This window comes from Sceloporus occidentalis, unplaced genomic scaffold, assembly GCF_023333645.1.
Source record: "Sceloporus occidentalis isolate IW3139 unplaced genomic scaffold, rSceOcc1.0.p SCAF_10, whole genome shotgun sequence".
In the NCBI taxonomy this organism is placed as follows: Eukaryota; Metazoa; Chordata; class Lepidosauria; order Squamata; family Phrynosomatidae; genus Sceloporus; species Sceloporus occidentalis.
Window position 1 is genome coordinate 8,715,133 of NW_028316990.1, and position 22,195 is coordinate 8,737,327.

Below are 22,195 nucleotides of genomic sequence, written 5' to 3' on the forward strand. Positions count from 1 at the left end.
TTTATGGTTTCATAATGCTTTTAACTGTTTTTCTTTTCATTTTTGTAAGCCAGAATTTACCTTTGTTTTGTCAAAGTATGCAATGGATATGTCCCCCATTTCCACTTCATTTACAAAATGTCTATCAGAGAGCTTGTAAAAGATAGTGTTTGAGTACTAAAACTCCCAGAATCCTCCAGCTAACAAGCCTTGATGGCTTGGGAATTCTGGGAGTTGTAGTCTTGAGACATAACTTTTCCAAATTCAGGCCCCATCACATCACCAGCACCACATTGATGGATTCCTCACATTTAGCTGTTGAGGAAAAGGAGTTTGGTTTTTGAGGAAGGCCTTGGGTGGGTTCCGGTGGAGAGATGCAAAGAAAGTGAACAGGCTGGTACTTGCCTGGTTTGCATAATAGGCTTCATGTCTGAGAATGCCTGCATCAGAAGTGTGCTTGATGACTTCATGCAGGAACAGGCCCTGGACTCAGCTTCCCAGCATTTCCTTGGCTATCCCTTCTGCTTCCTGCAGAAAGCTTCCTGGATCTAGCATGTATTCTCCACCTTTGCCTAAGTGCCGAGAAACTGTATGGTTGGCCAACATCCTGCTCTTGATAGGTTCTCTGAGCATCTTGGATGACCTCAGTAATGCAGCAGCTTAACTGGGGCTGACACAGGAGTTCCTCATTGGCAGACAGGCAAGAGCCAGAAGCTTGTTCTGTATCTAAATATATATTGGCTGAAATCCTACATTAGGTTTTCATGGTGTAATGTAAGCTAATGTAGAGTTACAGATTAACTGTGCTATGCAACCCATAGGTCGATTATCAACATTGGGTAATTGGACCAAGACAACAGACATGTAGCCGAACCCACAACCCAACACACAAAGTGCATTGTATACATCCATGCATAAGAGCACTGCATGTACAGTTCCACTTGTTCAGCTTTGCTGAAAGCAACCATTCCACTACATACAAAAATGTCCGACAGTTTCTATAAGGAAACTTATGTATAAGTAGGATCCAAAGAGAATTCTGGCCATTATATTATAAAATAAAAGAAAAAGATAACTGGTATTTGCTGAGGTGCTGTTTCAGCCACTCCTGGATCTTAACATACTGGATCTTTTTCTGTCCCTTCCTCTGTCCCCATTCCTTGACCAGGTCTTTGAGTGTGAGTAGTGTCTCGTCTGTCTCTAGTGCCTCTTCGAGTAGCAGTTCTGTGCACAGCGCTGACTCGGAAGACATGTACGCAGATCTGGCCAGCCCGGTGTCTTCGGCCAGTTCTCGATCACCAACCCCAGCACAACAGAAGAAAGAGAGAGGTAGGAAATGCTGTGTTCACTCCTTGAAAGTGACTTCCCTTGGTCTTGACAAAGTACAGTTACTCCAGAGGATTGCTACCAGCATCCAAGTTCCCTTCCCCTTTGTGACACACACTCTTATCTTTTCCTTCCCTCTCCCCAATCCCCATCCTGGTTTACTCCTAGTCCTACCTGCAGACCTGTTTGGAATGCTCTTCAGAAGCAGAGGAAGAGTTTGTAGATTAAATTCCACCAACGAAAACTAAAATTAAAGTTGATAAATAAAACGACAGTATTGAATTTTAAGATACTGGGTGAATGTGGGCAGCCTGAGTTTTCTAGAGCTCCTTTTCCTCCTGGACAGTGAGCAAAGCACAGTCTTCAGGTGGAGCATCAATTTTCTGCTTGCTGGAGACTACCATCAGCAAGAAGGTGGTGGTGGTAGTGTGCTTATGTCCAGTTTGCGTGATTCCCACTGGTCACTATGAAAAAAGAATGAGCCTTGGGGACTTTTTCTGGCTGTGATATCTTCAAGTGGTGGCATACCTCATTGGGTCAGTTTCCTCTCTTCGGCTTCAGGGAAGTTGTGGGTATCACTTAAGGATGCTGAAAGAGGTTGGCCATCTTCTCACTGGGGCACCATTTTGCTTTCCCAGTAGGAAAACTCAGAAAAGAAGGTGGTGGGGGTGTCAAAGAAGAAAAACGGAAACGGGACACAACAGCACAGCCAGCCAAGACCGCCAAGCCTGTCCCGGGGACTAAATCCCAACAGGCACCTCCAGCCCAACAGCAGCCTGCGTCACAGCCTGCTGGCTTCAGCGCCCACAAAGAAATCAAACTAACACTGTTAAACAAGGTGAGATTTCATGGGTGTTGCACAGTGTGTCCTTTTGCTTAATGTGTTACCTTTTTGTCCCTTTGCATGTAGTCAGAGCAGGGCCCTTTCCACAGGCAGGCTGGGAGATGGAGTGAGAAGGATATGTGTCCCAGCAACCTCAGGATATCTTGTGCAGGGGAGGAGGAATGTACCTTTGATTCAGGAGTCTGCCCAGACATCACAGTCCTGCCGTTAGAGGGAAATGAGAATGCTTTCTCTGGTTAATGGTAGGAAATGGGTGGCTCTGGCCCACCAAAGGTCTAATGAGGCACAATGTGGAGCAGGAGGAGGAATTATGTGGCCCTCCACATGCCCTAGCCAGTACAGGAGTGCTGGGAGTTGCAGTCCAAGGACATCTGGACAGTTGCACAGTTCCCACCTAAAGAAAAGAAGAAGTTCTTTGTCTGTCATCATGCCAAAACTTGTGGTTATCTGATTAAAAATTTGGGTGTATGTTAGGCATTTCCAAGTACATCTGTCTCAGGCAGTAGAACTAAGAAAGGACACTGATACCCTGCCAAGCTGTTGCTGGTACACAGAGCTTCTTGTTATCACAGGTTGAGTCTGTGTGATAGAAATTATTTTGGTGTAATGCGGAGATTATGGGTTTATTATTTAGATGTGTGCTTATTATTTAGATGTATGTTTTATCTGTTTTTAACTTTAGTACGATTTTGAAATGATTTTATGGTGTTTTAATGTGGGGGTTTTAATTGTTTTTGAAACTTTATTGTTACTGTTTTTTATCTGTTATCTCTGGAAGCTGCCTCAGGTCCCACCCTGGGAGAAAGGCAGCATATAAATGAAGTAAATACAATAATAGATAATAAATTGGGCATTTTTCTGCACAAGGCATTCATGGCACTTTTCCTGTAGGCTGCACAACGTGTTCCCTTTATTCATTCATTCATTGTTCCACCATTCTGGAACTCAATGTGGTTTAGAAGAATTAAAACCAGTTGTAATTAAAGGCAATCCCAGTGCAACCATCTATTGTAATGCTGAACTCTCCTGAGGATTCCCTCTTTCTTGCATGTGCTGAACTGGGACAAAATGCCGAGAAAAGGATTTTGTATAGTAGAGCAGAGGTCTTTTCAATTTTCAGTTGAACTGAAAGGTCTAACTGGAGGTAACTAAGCCTTTGGAGGAGCATTTCAACCTGGTAGAATTTGGGGGATGGTGGCAAGCAAATCCTCGCAGTATCCCTCCCCACCACCTCCCAGGCATATGGGTTTGGCCAGTGTTAATTCACCTCCATTCGGTGGTGGTGTGTTGTTTTTTTCAGGCAGCTGACAAGGGAAGCAGCCGGAAGAGGTACGAGCCATCTGACAAAGACAGGCAGTCTTCTCCTCCAGCAAAACGGATCAACCTCTCTCCAGACAGAGGTGAAAAAGCAGGGCTTAGACTGACCAGGGTGGATGGGTGTGCGTGCAACTGTTGCAACTACAAGCCCTTGAATTGCTCTCCCTTCTCTGGACACCCATTCCTGGTGCTGCCATGCAGAGCTTAGAAACAATCCTCTTTTTGGTTTGCAGTTCCCAGAATCCCTCAGCTACCAAGGCCCATCATACCCAGGGGCATACTTGGAGATACAAAACAAGAGGATGAGGAACGACTTAGGGAGCTGGGGGTGTTTAGCCTGGAAAAGAAAAGGCTAAGAGGTGATATGATAGCCCTGTTTAAATATTTGAACTGATGTCATATTGAGGAGTGAGCAAGCTTGTTTTCTGCTGCTCCAGAGACCCGAAGCAATGGATGCAAGCTAAAGGAAAAGAGATTCCGCCTCAACATTAAGAGGAACTTCCTGAGAGTAAGAGCTGGTCGACAGTGGAACAAACTCCCTCGGAGTGCAGTATAGTCTCCTTTCTTGGAGATCTTTAAGCAGAGGCTGGATGGCCATTTGTCAATGGGGGTGCTTTGATTGAGAGTTCCTGCATGGCAGAATGGGGTTGGACTGGATGGCCCTTGCGGTCTCTTCCAACTCTATGATTCTAGGAAAGGATCTAACTCACTAAACCAATGAAAAACAAGCAGAAAGAGGCTATGAATATAAAATGTGTGGGTTTGTGTGTGTCTAAAGGTATATTATGCATACAGCACATCTTTAAAATAATCAAATATTCACATTGAAACTACATAGTCCAAATTATAAATTGCAGTACTATGAGAAGACCTGTAAGATCATTTTCCAAAGGAAAATGGAATTTCCTGTGTAAAAAGTGACATTTCTGGTTAGAAAATAGCATTTTTCTATGCTTTCTATGAGGAGAGTGAAAACAGTGTTTTCTTAATAGAAAATAATGTTTCTCTGCAGAAAGGTTTCCAACATGGAAAACAACATTTCTGCACAGAAAATACTCTTATTATGTTATTTTTTACACAAAAACCTTGTTTTCTGTTCAAAAATGCACTTTTTTTGTGCAGAATAGTTTCCGAATGGCAAATGGTATTCAAAAACAGTATATTTTTCAACAACTTTCTTACCCCGAGGAGAAAAAATGGTGACATTTCTCATTCTTTTCTGCAAAAAGAAAGTTTACAAAGTTTTGCATCCCTAGTAAAGAGAGGCTGAATGCAGCGGGATTTCACAGTACCACCGCTGTGGCTTGCAAGAGGAGGGGATCTTTATGCACCTCTTTTCATTTCAAGTCTCAGAATTGCACCTATGTAGTGCAGCGCTCTTTCTTTTTTGAAAGAAAGATAAAACATAGCAGCATATTTTCTAAACAAAAAGTCAGGGGAGTGTTTGGATTACCCTCTCTCAGGACAACAAACACTCAAAATAAAGTGCAGCACCTATAAAAATGTCTGAAGAAAGCCAGGCGCATTGCAACATCCCTGTTGGTGGCTTCCTGCCGTTGTGCCGGCTTTCGTTAGGCAATCAGCTGCTCAGCTTCTGACTCTCACATGGCGAAAGCCAAAGGTTGGCATCCCAGGCTTTCCCCCGACTGTTGCAAGCTCTTTAAGGCAGGAATGCAAGAAGAGCTGCAGCACTGTTGGCAAACAAGTCTCGCCGTAGCTGGCTAGACTGTTCCTGGATGTCGGGTGACCAACATTCAACCTGGATTCTTTCGGCGTTTGCTGTCGGGCATCATCCCCTGTGCCCAGCCCTAGGACACGCTTGCTGTTGCTTCATCGTCGCCGAGGCAATGACTTTCCTTAGAGCATCAGTAACTGTGCCACATTCCTCACATGCTGAGCTCCCTCCCTGACAAAAGTGTTGTGTCAATTGGAATCACTAAGAGACCAAGCGCTGGAAAGTCCCCAGCTCAGATAACACCCCTGCCGTGAACTCATGAGATGCCTTCTGAGCATGGCATGCTTGATTTATTCTCTTCCTCTCCCAGTTCCAGCCTTTCAGTTGCAGTAGCACTGGCCTACCTCACAGGGCCATTGTAAGGGCTGCTAGGAATGCCCATGAGAAGTTTTGGATGTTTCAAGCACTCTGTTAACAGTAGCAGTTGCTTTTACTACTTGTGAACCAGAAAATCTTAGCATTAATATCAAATTGTCCCTTTGGATCCTATGGGAGAGGCGGCATATAAATAAAATATCATCATCATTATCATCCTCCATTGGTACCATATTGCTTTAGAAAGCACAATGTTTCCTGTGTGTTCTTGGCTGGAAATGTGCTTTTTTATGCCTACAAGATTGTTTACATTGCCAGCCTGCAAAAACATGGAAGTCACTATTCAGTCTCTTCATTGAAACAGTTTTACTAAGTTCAGTGTCTCCACTGTTTTTAAAAGCTGGAGTTACTGAACTTCGTAAAAAGGGGTAGAAATAATAATAATAAAGCCATTTTCTTTTCCTTTTTCCTTTCTCCAGGTGCTCGCGAAAGGAAACCGACGGGAAGGCTCTCGTCTCCCAAACAGGAACGCCAGCGGGGCCCCAATCCAAAACCCTCCCTGGCTCAGGCCGACAAGTGAGTCCTTTCCCAGAGCCTTGGCTTGTCTCTCCCTCTTTGTTTTTGCTGTGGGCTCATTGAAATATGGCCTCACGTGATCTCCCCCAGTGAGAGGCAAGTGCACACATGCCTGGGCAGGAGCTGATTGGGATCTGACTTGGCAGGGAATCCTTTTAGCACCAGCCCTGTTCCCAACAGTGTAGGCTTCCAATGTTTGAGAAGAATGGCAGAGTTCTTTCACCCTGACTTGCCAGCTGTATTCAGAGGCAGGATGGCAGAAGACTAGTGTATCTCACCCTTCTGATGTCTGCTTGTGGCCAAAGGAGGGATCCTGGACTATGTGTGGGGTTTGTAAGCACTGGAATGTAACTTTGCGGAACTCGATGCAGTCCAGTATTCCTTGTGGTCTCTCTGCCATTTCTTCAGTTGTTTGTAACTTCCCTAGGAGGCACTGGCAACAGCAACAGGTCCAGAGGTCAGTTTTATGCCTCTTAAGGCTGCCCAGGATGCCCCAAAAATGGGGGAAGAAAAAACTAAATTGACAAATGAGGAGGAAAAACACAAACCTAGTTATGAGAAACACAATGTTTTTGATATTAAAATGGTGCTGGGGTTGCTAGAGCCTATTTAAAAAGTGAATCCCCACTCCAGGAAGGTTTTAGGGGAAGAAGCTCACCCTTTTGGGAGACCAGAAAAGGGGCTGTTTTTGGAATCCAAAGGGGCCATGAACCCCAAAAACAACCTTTGGAGGTGGTCATGTTTCTCTGGAGCCGCACTTTGCTCACCCCAGTTCTGTGGCTAAAGACTCCAGTTTTGATAGGAGACCTGCTTTTCTCCTCGGATGGCACATTCCAAGGTTGCGGCTCCCACTTTCCACTCATTTCTCTAAACCCAAGGGCTGGGCAACTTCAGTGGGTCCAGAAGCCAATTTAGGCCTGGATTGGGACCCATTGTGGGGCATGGCCCTACAGAATGTGTGTTTTACATTTTTTTTTAAAGCTTTCCTTGGCTCTATTCTGCAGCACCCCATAGCTGAACTGATTTGCCCATCCCGTTACAAACTCTCCGCTGCAGTTGGGCCAGATCCATTTGTGTGACTCACAAATGTTGGGGATCACCCATGAATGCCCATTTCGCCAAACTGGGACTGTGGAAAGACCTGAAGCAAGCCCTGAGGGCTTGGGGTGGGGGGAGAGAGCCACTTCATCTTTAATGTCTCGGGTGTGACTCACTAGGGTTCTTGATTAGAAGGATCGGGGTTGCCTCCGCATGGACATGTGACAGAGAGAATGCCTTTGGCGGGGAGAGGCAGGTCACGGTTTTGGGGAACCAAAGAGGGGAACAGTCAGAGGGCAATTAGCTTGCCCTGGATAACACCCACATGCCACTCTTCTTCTCTGTAACAGATTTCTTTCCAATGCCAGAAAAGGTACTCTCTCCCAGAGCAACCAAAAGTGATCTGATTATTAGGGTTCCCTTGAAACCAAGAGTCTGGGGAGCCAGAAACACTGAGCACTCCTTCTTTTACTCTCCTTTATCAATCCCCACTCATGTCCTGTAAAAAAGTGCATCTTAGAGGTGGCTGTTGTGTAGTAGGATGTCTTGTTTAGCAGTAGTGTAACTGCAAGCCCACTGTCTGCTCTCTTTGAATGCGGTTAGCTCCTTAGCTGCCCTTTGCAGAGGCATAGTAACACCCCGTGCCCAAAGAAAAGAATTTCTAGGTATATGAGATCCCTTTGCACTATTCCACAGTTTTCCACCTGCGGCACCCGTTGTTGTTGTTGTTGTTGTTGTTGTTGTTGTTGTTGTTGTTGTTGTGTGCTTTCACTTCATCTCTGATTCATGTTGTCCCTCATCTAAAGTATTCTGAGCTAGATTTCTTTAGAGGAGCTTTGCCATGACCTTCCTCTGAAGCTGAGTGTGGGTTCCTTGCCCAGTGAGTTGCCACAGTGGAACAGGAATTCAAATTGTGGTTTCTCACCATCCAAATCCAATACGCGAACCAATAGACTATGCTGGCTCTAGAAACTAATTCTAAGGAGGTCTGTTAGTGCCTTCCTCTCAGGCTGGGAGACTATGACTTACCCAAGGACAGGTTTAGGACACTTAATGGCTACAAACTCAGACTTGTGTGTGAGAGAAAGAGAGAAAGAATATAAATCTGGCTTTAGAGATAATACAGGGTAGACAAAAACCCTTCCTGCTTTATTTATAGAATCCAGGTATATAAACGTCTCCTTGTTTCTCACTGGGCCATGCTTTTTTCCCCCTCTGCCACAGGAAACGTCCGCTCTCGCCCCAGTCCAAGAGTTCCAGCAAAGTTACGAGCATCCCAGGCAAAGCGGGTGAGGCTGCCGCTCCGGCCGCGGCTGTGAAATCGGGCAAGTCCAGCACGTTGTCCCGGCGGGAGGAACTCCTAAAGCAGCTGAAGGCTGTGGAAGATGCCATTGCCCGCAAACGGGCCAAGATCCCTGGGAAAGTATAGTCTGCCTTGGTTCCCCAGCCTGGATTTAGAGACTGCTCCTGCGTTTTTATAAATAGCGTATAAAGCAGGCACTTCTGGATTTTGCAGTTCTGTTTTATTTTGGCTGTGGATCCTTTTTAAAAGAAACAAAACACAAACAAAATGAGAGATTGAAGATCACTTTTGGTCAGTTGAAACCCACCCCCAGGCGGGTCTGAGACGGCTCCCTCTGGGTTCCTCTCCATCCCACGTGTTGCCAGCACCGTGGCAGAGGGCAGCCGCCATGCTGTCTTTCCACGCCCATCGTGCGCAGCGGACTCTGAAGGGCAGCCTTGTCAAAGGCCTTCTCCTCTGCCCTGGCCACCTCTCTGTGCTAGCTACGAGTCGTACGTCCCTAGTTAGCCCCGCTGTGTGTTGAGTGTGTCTGCAGCAATGCCGTTTCTACCTGCTGTGTAAGGAGGGAAAGCCCAAACCTGCCGTCACTTGCCGGAAATGTCCCCCTTTCTGTTGTCTCTTCTTCCTTTTCCCTCCCTCCCTTGTCCCCACGCCAGGAACTAAACCAGTTGCATAGATATCCTTCATGGAAGTCTTGATTGGAAGATCCCACATGTCTTTTTCTTTTAAGCAAAAGATTGTTTTAGTTGAAGTTAAAAAAATACAAAAAGGAAAAAAATCCAGAGAAAAAGCAAAGGTATCGTCAGGATGTGTGTCTCAATAAGGAGGGTCCTTTTTTTTTTGAGGGGTTATGCTGAAAAATAAAGTATTTTGATAAACAGCTCTGTTTTCTATGACCTGTTTTCTTCCCATCCCCATTGCCTCTCTTGGGAGGTATGGCTAAGGATTATGAGGGTTTTGGTCCCAATAAGAGGACCCCAGGTTGGAGAAGGGCTGATCTAAATATTTGTGTGATTGTAGCTCTTCAAATGGGTCCGAGGGGGAATTATTTAACTTTAAAACTCTAAAAAGATAAAGCTGGAGTGGGGAATTGGTGGTGCTCTAAAGGTGGATGGATTGAGTGTCTAAAATCTACACTAATAGTAGAATAATAATAATAAGGTGTGAGCCAAGGTGTACAGTTGCTCCTTTCTACATAGGGACTTGAAAGTCCAAAGGTGCGTGCTGCCATTTCTTGAAGCACATAGGCCAAGATCCTACATCGCAGGCATATAGCAAAAATGTCCCAAGAACTAAGGTTATGTAAACCTTAGACTGTTTACGAATGTAGTGTTATCTGTGGATCAGTGCATGTGGCTAACAACCCATTGGGCACCTGCAGTGCACAAAGCACAACACCATTGAGTCCATGTACATTACACGTTATTCTGTCTAATGCACAGTGGTCTCATATGTGCAACTCTGCTTGTATTGCCATCACCTGGGTATGACCATTGTGCATTGTCCAAAAAATAAGACAAAATCACTCCAAATGCCCAAACCTATCTGCAAAAGTGGCCAAAACAAAACATCTCTTTTCAGACAGTGTTGCAGGGTAATATTAAGGAATCGGGAAGCCGCTACATCTCGTGATTTGGCTCCTTGATCTTTATATATATTCCCCACCTTTTCCAATAAAAAAATGGATTTCAGGCAGCTTTCATAAGGCACAGTAATTACAGTTGTTGGTATTATATTCATTTGTATCCTTTTTTTTCTCCCAGAATTGGGATCCAAAGCAGCTTATAGTCTAAAAATCGTACAGTTAAAAACACAAAGTGTATTTATCTTGTGAGCCACCTTGGGTCGCTTTCTGGGAGAAAAAGAAAATGGCAGGGGAACCATAGTCCCCCATTTTTGCAGTCTGGAAACGCAAAGTGCACAACGAAGAGGTGAAATAGTCTTAGTGTTTGGGTCTATAGGAAGACTGATATTTGTTTAAAAATCAGTAAAAGCAAGCAAACTGGCTGAAATTAATAGATGGTCACCCTGGGGACCTTTCCGTTCTTGCTTAATTTGGGAATGATGAGTTCAGGTGTCAAAAACTAAAAGTCTCTCCCTCCTGTTGCACAGGAAAAGGCGGCAACGTCCTCCCAAGGTCTGTTTAGGTAAGAGGCGTGTGTCTCAGGCCCGGCTTCCGATTGGCTCACTGCCCCTGTGACATCAGCACAGGTGGAAATTGAACCTTTCCAGGTGAGTTTTACCTGCAAGGGGAGCTGACTCAGGCCATAGGGGCCTCCCCTGTGCAGGTACCAGGAGATAGCCAAACCTCTCCTTTGCTGGTCCATTGGGGCTTTCTCTCTCCTTCCTTCCTTCCTTCCTTCCTTCCTTCCTTCCTTCCTTCCTACCTACCTACCTAAGAGGAAGAGGAAATACAGCCCAGAGGAACTTAGCAGTTCATCAGCTTCAGGTATAGCACCTGGGTGTTTTTAGTTATTATTAAATGTGCCCTTTCCCCCCTCCTGATGTCAGGCTTATCTGGAGCTGAGCCTTGCAAAAATCTGGCCTCCAGATTGTGGGTTCGCATGTTCTTTGCAAATAAATGGATTGGGGCAAAGGAGGCTTTGCACAGTAGAAACAGGAAAAATCATCATCATCTACCCCATGGGTGGCTGAGATAGTGACACCTTTGCTTTCTGGTGGTGTGTTTGTTTCATGCACAAAAGATTACAAAATATTGTGTATAAAATTACCCTCAGGCTAGGTGTACAAGGAAAGCCAGTGTGGTGTAGTGGTTTGAGTTTTGGACGCTGGAGACCAGGGTTTGAGTCCTGGTTCAGCCATAGAAACCTACTAGGTGACCCTGGGCATGTCATACCCTCTCAGCCTCAACCTTTGAACAAATCTTGCTAAGAAAACCTACATGACAGGGTTGCCATGAGTCGGAAACAACTTGAAGGCAGGCGAGAGCAGCAGTGTAGACAATAAAAATCTAGTTACCTAGATTTTCTTCCTGTCTTCTTTCTTAACTGTCCATCTCTCACATCCCTCCATGGCAATAGGGAATACAATGGCTTGTATGATTCTAACTTTCGTGCTCAGTTGTATGTCATTGCATTTTAAGATCTTCTCTAGTTCTTTCATAGCCGCCCTCCCATTCTTAATCTTCTGATATCCTCACTGCAGTCCCCATTTCTATCCATGTTCGATCCCAGGTATGAGAACTGTTTTACTGTTTCTATTTCTTCATTGTCTAGGTTGAACTTGTGAAAGTCCTCAGTAGTCATTATCATTGTTTATCTTCAAGAGTAAGCCCATATTTGCACTTTCCTCCTTACTCTTCCTTAGTAGTTGCTTCAGGTCTATGAGGTTTTCAGCTAGTACTCTGGTGTCATCTGCGTATCTCAGATTGTTGATATTCCTTCCTCCTATTTCTACTCCTCCTCCTTCCATGTCCAAGCCTGCTTTCCTTATAATATGTTCTGCATACAAGTTGAATAAGGAGGGTGAAAGGATGCAGTCTTGCCTGACCCCTTTCCCAATTGAGAACCATTCTGCTTCTCCATCTTCTGCCCTGACAGTAGCCTCTCGTCCTGAGTTCAGATTCCTCATCAGGACTGTCAGATGTGTTGCAACTCCCATCATGTCTTTAAGGGCCTTTCATAGCCTTTTGTATCTATGCAATCAAAGGCTTTGCTATAGTCTATAAAGCACATGCTGATTTCTACTTTAACTGCTATGGCTTGTCTCTTGCGGAATTCAGGGATTTGTAGTTTAGGGAGGGCTAAGAACTCTGACTGCGAATGCTAAATGCCCCCTTCCTTGAGCTGCAAATCCCAGAATTGCACAGTTAAAGTGGACTAATAGTGCTATAACAATGTACAGTAGTGTGATATTCAGCTGAGTGTCAGACTAGGGCTCCGAGAGACCAGTCTCTCCGCAATGCATTATTCAAGATCATTTCAGGGAAAGGTTGAAGCCAGAGCGCTTTGCGTGTAAAGCAGGTCCTTTCTTCATGGCGGAGCAGCCTTTCCCCTCCTGGCTTCCTCTTCCACTTGGTGGCATGTGAGCTCTTGAAGCCCCCTGGGCTTTTGCAAAAGAGCCCTATCTCTTACTTCCACTTGACCTCTCCACCTGAGAGTCAGCCGGGGCCTTTGGTGTTGCAAGCCTGCTGAAATGGCGAAAGGAGGAGGCAGCTCAAAGAGGAAGACCTGGATGGGGACAGTTCCAGGGAAGGGAGTTGGTGCCTTCAGGGAAAAACCTTGCGCACACTGCCCGTATGATGGAACAAACATTGCAAACAATGCTTACTTTTCCCACGTCGGGCTTAAGCCCAAGACCTTTGCTTTCTTTTTCGATTCTGGTTCCTGCAGGTCTTCCCCTTCTAACGTCACAAGAGCCAAGGATTTGCTCTGGGGAGATGGTCACCAGATCTGAAGGTCCTTCCATGACCTAGCAAGAGATCCTTCAAGCCATCCTGATCATGCGCCCTGCATTTTTTCTTTCCTATCTCTTTTTTATACAAAAAAAGGTGTGGATTTTCCAGTCTTAAAAGCAGGCAAGCGAAGCCATGCAAACAGCCAGGTATGAAAAGTGGGCATTGCAAAATCCCCCAAAAGGAGAAGATCACCTGAGCACAACTAGCCCTCAAAGCACTCTTGAGTAGGCAATGGCTTACCTTGGCTTTTATAGGGTTTTGTGAGGTTTGGGGGCTATATGGCAATGATCTAGAAGAGTTTATTCGTGACATTTAGCCTGCATCCGTGGCTGGCATCTTCAGACTATTCAACATTTTCAATATTCAAAAATTTATCAATTCCTAAAAGCAAACCTTGATTTTGGCCATTTTATTTAAGGGACACCATTTTACTGTGCCATTGTGTTTAATGGGACTTGAGCATCCACAGATTTTGATATCCACAGAGGGTCCTGGGACCAAAACTCAGCGGATACCAAATAATAATAATAATAATAATAATAATAATAATAATAATAATAATAATACCCTATTGTATATAAAAGACTTGAGTATCCAGGGATTTTGGTATCCACAGAGGGCCCTGGAACCAAACCCCAGTGGATACTAAGGACCCATCATCATCATCATCATCATCATCATCTATTGTATTTAATGGGACTTGAGCATCCCTAGAGTTTGTATACATAGAGGATCCTGGAACCAAATCCCAGCAGATACTAAGGACCAATAATAATAAAAATAAGAATAAGACACTATTGTATTTAGTGGGACTTGAGCATCCATGGATTTTGGATCCATGGCAGGGCCTGGAACCAAACCCCAGTGCATACCAAGGGTCCACTATAGGTCCCACAATTGCATTTGGGCAGAGGACCCATTAGAGACTCTTCCTTCTTGCAAGAAGAGGAGGATGACAGGATCCATAATAATATATGTCAATGGTTGGTTACCAAAGGCCAGGATTGTCCTGGCATCCTTTCCCAACACCAGGCTTGCTGAAATGTCTTTGATGCACCATTGACGGGCAACTCATGCTCAGTGAACAACCCACATTCTCTGGGAATGAATGAGCCGCATGACTGGGCCCCATCGATGATCACACCGTTTGCAACTCATTGAGAAATTTCAAAAGAAAAGTTTTACACCTCGCCTTTGTTTGCGAGACATGTTTTAAAGGTGACCCACATGTTGATGGACAGCTATGCATCCCAAAACTGCGCCACTTGGCACAATTGTCCAAGAGTAAGTTCCATTCAATTCAACAGGCTTCGTTTCCACATAGCCACAGTCCAATTGGAATGAATAGGAGCTCTAACTACTACACTTAAATGTCTAAGTGGAGTTGCCTTGACACTGCAGAATTAATGCAGTTTCGCGCCGCTTTAACTGCCGTGGCTCATTGCTATGGGATTCTGGGATTTGTAGTGCACCTTATGACAATCTTGCAAGGTGGGCCAGTCTTATTAAGTCCACATTATATTAAACATAAGGGAGAGTTACCTAGAACTGGCTCAAATAGGAATGGGAATGGATTGCAACATCCATCATTCACCCTAAACAACACAACCAATGGGCAAAGAATGCTGGGAGTTGCAGTTGCAAAAACACCTGGAGGTTCATACATTATCCTATGAAGAGTGTATTATTATTATTATTGTTGTTGTTGTTGTTGTTGTTATGAAGTCGGAGGCTTTCATGGCCGGCATCCATAGTTTTTTGTGGGGTTTTCGGGGCTATGCAGCCATGTTCTTGCTTAAATATCTTTGATGCTCCATTGATAGGCAACTCATGCTCAGTTCACAATATTGCATATAATAAGACTTATGTTATATGTTGTTGTTGTTATTATTATTATTATTATTATTAACGTTAATTAAACCCCACCTTTTCCTAAAACGTGCCCTACAAATAAAAATGAGGATGACCTACAAAAAGGCTGCGTCGATGCTACCCATAGTGAACACTATTTTGCGCGCTCTTTTTGCGCGTGTTAATTTTATACTATCGTAACAAGATGGTTTTAAGCGTTCTGAATTTTTTATTTTCTTAATTGTCAAGTTTTTTAAAAATGTTTTTAATCTCGTGAGCCGCTTCGGGGAGAAATAAAATAAAATAAAATAATAAAATACAGTACTCCAGCCAAAATGAAGGCGGCATAGAAATAAAACAAATAAAATAAAATAAAATAAAATAATAATAATCATCATCATCATCATCATCATCATCCAGCCAAACTGAAGGCGGCATAGAAATAAAACAAATAAAATAACAAAATAATAATAATAATAATAATAATAATAATAATAATAATCCAGCCAAACTGAAGGCGGCATAGAAATAAAACAAATAAAATAACAAAATAATAATAATAATAATAATAATAATAATAGTAATAATAATAATAATATTCCAGCCAAACTGAAGGCGGCATAGAAATGAAATGAAATGAAATAGTCCAGTAAAACTGAAGTCCAGTTGCTTTGCACAGGAGACTTAATCACTACATTTAAATGCCTGCAGCTCAAATTGAGTGGAGCTGCATCCGCACTGCAGAAATAATGCTGGTTATTATTATTATTATTATTATTATTATTATTATTATTATTATTATTATTATTATTATCATCATCATTAGTACACTTTATTTATATAGCACTGCAAATTTTGTTTGGCATTGCTTTAACGCCACGGCTCAAAAAATGCTACCAATTTTGGACATGGGTAGTTTTGGTGTGAAGTGTTGCTTTCTCGGCCGGAGAGAGCTCCGGTGCCACAGCAAGCGACAAACCCCAGGCGTCCATTGCGTTAATCCTGCAGCAAGGCTGAGGCTTTCCGAAAGGAGGAGAGAGTTTAGTAATAAAACAAACAAATGTGTAAAAACCCCTCCTTCCTCCTGGTGCTTCTGGGGTGGAACGGGGCACTTGTGGGAGTGACGCCACGAGGGCCATGTGGAGGGGATTTCCCTGCAAGAAGCAGGTGGGAGCATGTGATGCATTGAGCCAGTGACACACGCGAATGGAGACGGAGGAGCCACAAAGCAAGCAAGAGCCAAAGAGCAAACGGAATGAACTGAATGCATTGCACACCTTTTTTCTGGCCCGGCTGGTTTTCGAAAGCATCTCATGACCCAAGAGAGTTCAGAAACCTGGCGCTTCCAGGTGACTTTTCACCTACTTGCCGTTGCAACATCTCAGCCTATGCGCCATTAACCCTTTGCCAGGCGTGCGACTGTGTGCCTTAGTGCGTGCCGGGGCCTGCACACCGGTACTTTGTCTCTCTCATATATATATATATATATATATATATATATATATATATATAGTATATACTCGACTATAAGACGACCTCATGTATAAGTCGAGGGCAAGTTTTGGGTCCAAAATTATGGATTTTGCTTTGACCCGTAGATAAGTCGAGGGTAAAAAGTAGGCACATATAGCAAAGGATCTAAAGGATGAAGCAGAGCAAAACAATGTCAAAGACCTTACAGAATTGCAGCAGACTTTGCGCTTAGTCTTAAGGCTGGATGGATGAGAAAGTAATGAGGATTGGTGCATCATATATTATATTCTTGTTTTTCACCAGGAGATGGTTCCTTCTTTTAAAGAGGAGTTCAGATAGAGTACTTAACATTGACCCATGGAGAAGTCGACTCAGGTTTGGGGGGTCAATTTTTTGATGTAAATTTCTAGACTTATACGTGAGTATATACTATATACTATATACATACATTGCATTGCTGTATTTCGGTGACCACTTTGCACTCTCCTTGAACTGCAACTGGACACAAGATTCCAGGTGAAAATAATCCTGGTCGAATCTGGGTTGAATCTTTGATGTTCAGGTCCTTTTAAAAATACAGATTTATTATGAAAAAATATACATCGAACAAATAACAGTCATAATGGACAACAAGCACATATACAATACAGAAAAATCCAAAATATACAAATGCAGTACGCTCATGCTATGTACTTAATACTCCCTGCAACCAGCCCTTATGGTTAAGATTAAGGTTCTTTGGGGGGGGGGGGGGGGAGTGCCAAAAATAATCAATCTTGGGTCCCCCCCCCCCCATTTTTCCTAAAAGATTTGCATTGTGAATAGACCCAGAATAAATCGGGATAAAACTCTGCATGCCTTGAACGCGTTTCAAATACATCCACGCCGTCGAATCCATCTTTATTCTCAGCGCTGGATTAACGTTTCAATTCAGTTCCTTAATTTGTTCATTGGTGCTCTGCCTTTCTCTATGGCAACTCCCATAGAAAATACAGTCAGCCCTCCATATCCACAGATCTCTTTTTATCCATGGTTTCCTATATATATATATATATACACACACACACACACACACACACACACACACACACACGTACATTCCAAAAACCAAACCCTGATTTTGCTATTTTGTATACGGGATACCATTTCCTTATTGTAGGTAATGGGACTCGGACGTCCATGAATTTCGGTATCCATGTAGTTTGTTGCAGCGTCAGAGGTCTCAGACCAAGAAAGCAAAACTTCTCTCCAAACTACAAATCCCAGAATTCCATAGCATGGAGTCACAGCAGTTAAAGTGGTGTCAAACTGCATTAATTCTGCAGCGCGGATGCAGCCTCAGCTTCCTAAGTTGTTCCTCATAAGGCTTAGTTTCCAGATCTTGGGTCATCTTGGTCACCTTTCTCTGGACACAGATTTTCCCCTGCTGTCTATGGCTTTCCCAGTAGTGACCGACTGACCACTGCGAGGAACAAGATGCTTGATCAGAGCTAAACAATGCTGTTATTGTTCTCACAACTGTTTTGCGGTTGTGTTGTGTGCCTTCGGGTCATTTCCAAGTTACGGAAACGCTAAGGTGAACCTATCCTGGGGTTTTCTTGGCAAGATTTGTTCAGAGGAGGTTTGCCATTGCCTTCCCTTGAGGCTGAGAGAGTGTGACTTGACCAAGGTTATTCATGCCTATGCAAGGATTTGGACTATCCAAATGTAGTCCAATGCGCAAACCGCTACTCAAGCTGGCTCTCTTGTTTATGGCATCAATATCCCATCTTTCTGCCAAGGAGATCAGGGCATCACTTTTCCATGTTCATCCTCCCAAGAGGCTGAGAGATAGTGACCTGCTGTGCGCTTCATGCTCAGGGTGCATCCTCAGTCCTATTTCTGGATTTTGAGATATAGAAATCTGTTTCACACTGGCTCTAAGAACGGCTGTGTTTGCCACCTTGCACCACAAGCTGACAAGCGATAAAAATGTGAATGGGTAACTGTGCAAACGCAGACCAAGCAAATATCAATGAACAGAGAAAACAGATTTGCAAAAATAAATGCAACCACAAAATATATAACATATATTGGAGAACATAAACTCATAGACAAGGAGACACTTTTCTTCCTCTAGGATTTGAATTCTCTCCATCCAAAGAGTCTGGAAACCATCATTCTGGGACAAAAGGTCCCAACGTCCCCTGGCCCACGTTGGGGGATTCTGGGAGCTGTCGTCTAAATAAGTAAAATGTATATGCTTTCATTTCAGGCTCTGACCATTAGGAACTGATGCAGGGCCATGAAAAGGAGAATTTTTCATGAATGAACAAAAAATAAGGTTTCTTTTTCCTCTGCAAATTCAGACAAGTCTTTAATGCTGGTGGCCTATAGATATGTCGGACTACAAGTCTCAAGACAGTTGCGCCATGGGTCATGTGCGGCCCCACAAGGGCATCTCTGGGGATTCTAAAAATCACAGTTGGTTCAGGAGATGGTTCAGACTGGCAGATGGTTCAGACTGGCAGACAGACATCTTCGCTTGGGATGTTGAAAATTCAGTTTGTGGATTTTTCTAGGATGATATCCAATGTGAGGAACAACATCAAGTGGCAGCATGTCTGCTCTCCATCCCAAAAATGAGCATCATCTGAAACAACCAAGCTTAGCTTTTTGAGCCATGATTCTCTGGTTATGAGGGTCTAGTCGGGTTCTAGGTATGGCTATGAGGTTCTAGATATGGCTAGGGGTTCTAGGTATGGCTATGAGGCTCAAGGTATCTCAAAACACATTGATTGATTGATTGATTGATTGATTGATTGATTGATTGATTGATGGTATTTATATCCTGCCCTACCTCCAAGGATCTTAGGGCACTGTATAATAACATCAACTTAAAACAATAGCAATAATTTTCAAAGACTGAAAGCATGCTTGGAATGCACCATTCTTGAAATGACAATGCTTGCTGCTTATTTTTACAGTTCCCCAAAGAGAGACAAGGAGGCTGGGCGCCTGCTGCACCTGTGGATGCTTGATTGATTCTGGACCATGCGCTCCAGATTCCTGTCCTCAGGACACATGGCAGGAATTATGTAGATCGGTGTGTTATTGGTTGTTGCTGCTGCTGTGTGCCATTTTCAGCATATGGTGACCCTAAGAGATGTTCTGGAGCTGAGAGTGTGCAACTCACCCAAAGTCAACCCAGAGGGTTTCCATGCCTAAGCGGGGATTTGAACCTGGGTCTCCAGAGTCGGAGTTTAATGCTCAAACCACTCAGCCACACTGACTCTCACAATACAGGTACTTGGGATACATCTCCCATATCCCAAGAGCTCCTTCCTCCCAAATCTGATCAGATCAGACGCGGCGAACCTGTGTGGCTCCAGTCACAACCCCCATCATCCTTGGCCACTGAGCATGATGCCTGGGGATGATGGGGGTTGACGTCCAGCATCATCTAGTTGGGGAAAGAGGGGCAGGTTCAACTCACCTTGCAAAGCCTCCAGGTAAACCAGAGGGGAATAGAAAGACTAGTACTGACCTGTAGTACAGCGAGGGCCCTTGGTGTCCGTTGGGGTTTGCTTCCAGGGGTGCCAAAATCCATGGGTGCTCATTATATACAATGAGGCATCATCATCATCATCATCATCATCATCATCATCATTACAGTGGTCCCTTCGTATCTGCTGGAGTTTGATTTCAGGACCCACCGTGGATACCTAAATCCATGGATGCTCAAGTCCCATTGTACACAATGGGCTATTATTATTAATATTATTACTATTACAGTGATCCCTTGGTATCTGGTGGGTTTGGTTCCAGGATCCTCTGTGGATACCAAAATCCAGGGATGCTCAAGTCCCATTATATACAATGGGCTAGTAGTAGTAGTAGTAGTAGTATAATGTAATATTATTATATTATATTATATTATATTATATTATATTATATTATATTACATTACATTACAATATTATATTTTAATATATATTATATTATATTATTATAATACAGTTGGTCCTCCTTATCCACAGATTTTTTTATTCACAGATGCAAGCATCCACATCTTGGAAATATCCAAAAGAAGTATACATTCCAAATAGCAAACCATGCTTTTGCCATTTTATATAAGGAACACTGTTTTGCTCTGCCATTATATTTAATGGGGCTTGAGCATCGATGGATTTGGTTCTCCAAGGGGGACCCTGGAACTGAACCCCAGTGGATAACAAGGACCCACTGTGTGTGTGTGTGTGTGTGTGTGTGTGTGTGTGTGTGTGTATGGAATATTTTCCAACTGTGGATGCTTGAAACTATGGCTAAGGAGGGCCCACTGCATCCAAGCCAGCCACCTAGTGGTGCCTCATACCTGGGCTAGTAGTAGCGGTGTTAGTAATCCTTTGTAACCGAACTATGTTGCGAATGCAAGAGGATTGCAGAATAAAGTAAACTGGTTCTTGAGATCAGCTGCTGCCCCTGGAAGGGAGAGAAGAGGAGGAGGAAATGAGTGCGAGGCAACTGTTTCCCCAAAGGGGAGGAGGGAAGGCAACCTGGAGTTTCCAGGTGTGTAACATCCCTGTCCTTGGCACACTATATAAATGGGGACAGGTGGAAAGCCGGCTTCAGAGCACCTGCCTTGGCAAGGGACTGTCACTCAACCACCGTCCCTCAAGGGCCAGAAAAGTACCTGCTGTAGCCAGCCAAAGCCTAAAGGGCCAGCAAGACTTTTGGAGCCACTTCTAGCATCCTTTACCTGCTCAGGTGCTTTCTTTTCTCCGGCCGAAAGATGGTAAGCAATGGGCGCCCTCTGCCACCTCCAGGTGCCCGAGAGAAATGCTAGGGGATGGTTGTTTGCAGTTTCTTGGTATGGTATTTTCTGCTTGGCAAGAGCCGGACAGGTTTGGCAAGCTTTTGTAGGCACGGTTCAGCCTCCGAAAGGATGCAACCCAAGGGAGCCCTTGATCCTAATCTTGCAAACCTGTCTGGGACGATGCGATGTTCCTGAAGGTCTCTTCTGACTTCTTCTTCTTGTGCGCCTTCAAGTCGTTTCTGGAAAGGCGGTCCAGACGTATCTCTTCCAGCAGGCCTTCTCAGATTAACATCCTAGTAATTTTTCTATGACTACTGTCCAGAGCTGCCTCTATCTTGTTTTAGCAACAGTTTAATATCGAATTGTATTTTATCATGGATGGGTGGGTTTGGGAGGGTTGGGATATAATGATGGCAACCGTTTTGTTGTGTTTTAAGGGTGTTTTGTTATGGTTAGCCGCCTCGATCTGCTTGGAGAGGCGGAATACAAATAAATATTATTATTATTATTATTATTACGACAGCAGGGTTTTCTTGGCAGCTTTGTAGTCACTGTGCCATCTTTAGCTTGCCATCAACTCTGTGCAACTGTACGCAGAGTGATCTTGCAGCACCTTTGAGACTCACTGAAAGAAAAAAGTTGGCAGCCTGAGCTAAGTCTACTTTTGCTTATGCATTTGGAAGTAGACTTAAGTCTAGGAAAGCTCATGCTGCCAACTTCTTTCTTTCAGTTAGTCGCAAAAGTGCTACAAGATCTCTCTACACACTAACACAGCTGTATCCTTGAATTCTACCTGTGCAATAGGTTTGTTGTCGTGGTTGTTGTTACACTCCTTCATGCAGATAGCTCCTTCCTCTGATCAAGTGAGAGTCAGAGAACCTGTGTGGCTCCAATCACAACACCCATCATCCTTGGCCTCTGAGCACGATAGCTGGGGCTGATGGGAGCTGGAGTTCATATCACCTGGCTGAGGAGAGGGACAGATTCACATCCAGAACAGCACAGACAGTCTAGTGTGGATCCTTGGTATCCAAGTACCTTGTAGTTCTTAAAACCTAGGCTAGTTGCTGTGTTAGTAATCCTTGGCCTCATTCCCACTTACAAATAAATTGGTTTGCGATCTGAATCGATGGATTGGTTCGACAGCGGAGCGCGGTTCTCACTACATTTGCCCCGATCACATTTCCCCCCATAAAATAACCCCATAAAATAACCCACAAATGAAT

General features: G+C 43.9%; 1 protein-coding gene across 4 annotated transcripts in view; it reads left to right on the top strand.

Moving 5' to 3' along the window:
- The window catches only part of ZC3H18 (zinc finger CCCH-type containing 18), a 53,443-nt gene extending 44,130 nt beyond the window's left edge, over window positions 1-9,313 (top strand). For 2 of the 4 annotated variants that reach the window (XM_089539626.1, XM_089539625.1), the window contains exons 15-19: window positions 1,148-1,308; window positions 1,944-2,143; window positions 3,450-3,549; window positions 5,996-6,092; window positions 8,355-9,313. In XM_089539626.1, the coding sequence (XP_089395752.1) occupies window positions 1,148-1,308; window positions 1,944-2,143; window positions 3,450-3,549; window positions 5,996-6,092; window positions 8,355-8,559 (763 nt within the window). In that variant the 3' untranslated portion in view covers window positions 8,560-9,313. The remainder of the gene's footprint in view (window positions 1-1,147; window positions 1,309-1,943; window positions 2,144-3,449; window positions 3,550-5,995; window positions 6,093-8,354) is intronic. The other 2 variants (XM_089539627.1, XM_089539628.1) reach the window with 2 other exon arrangements.
- The last annotated feature ends 12,882 nt before the right edge of the window (window positions 9,314-22,195 follow it).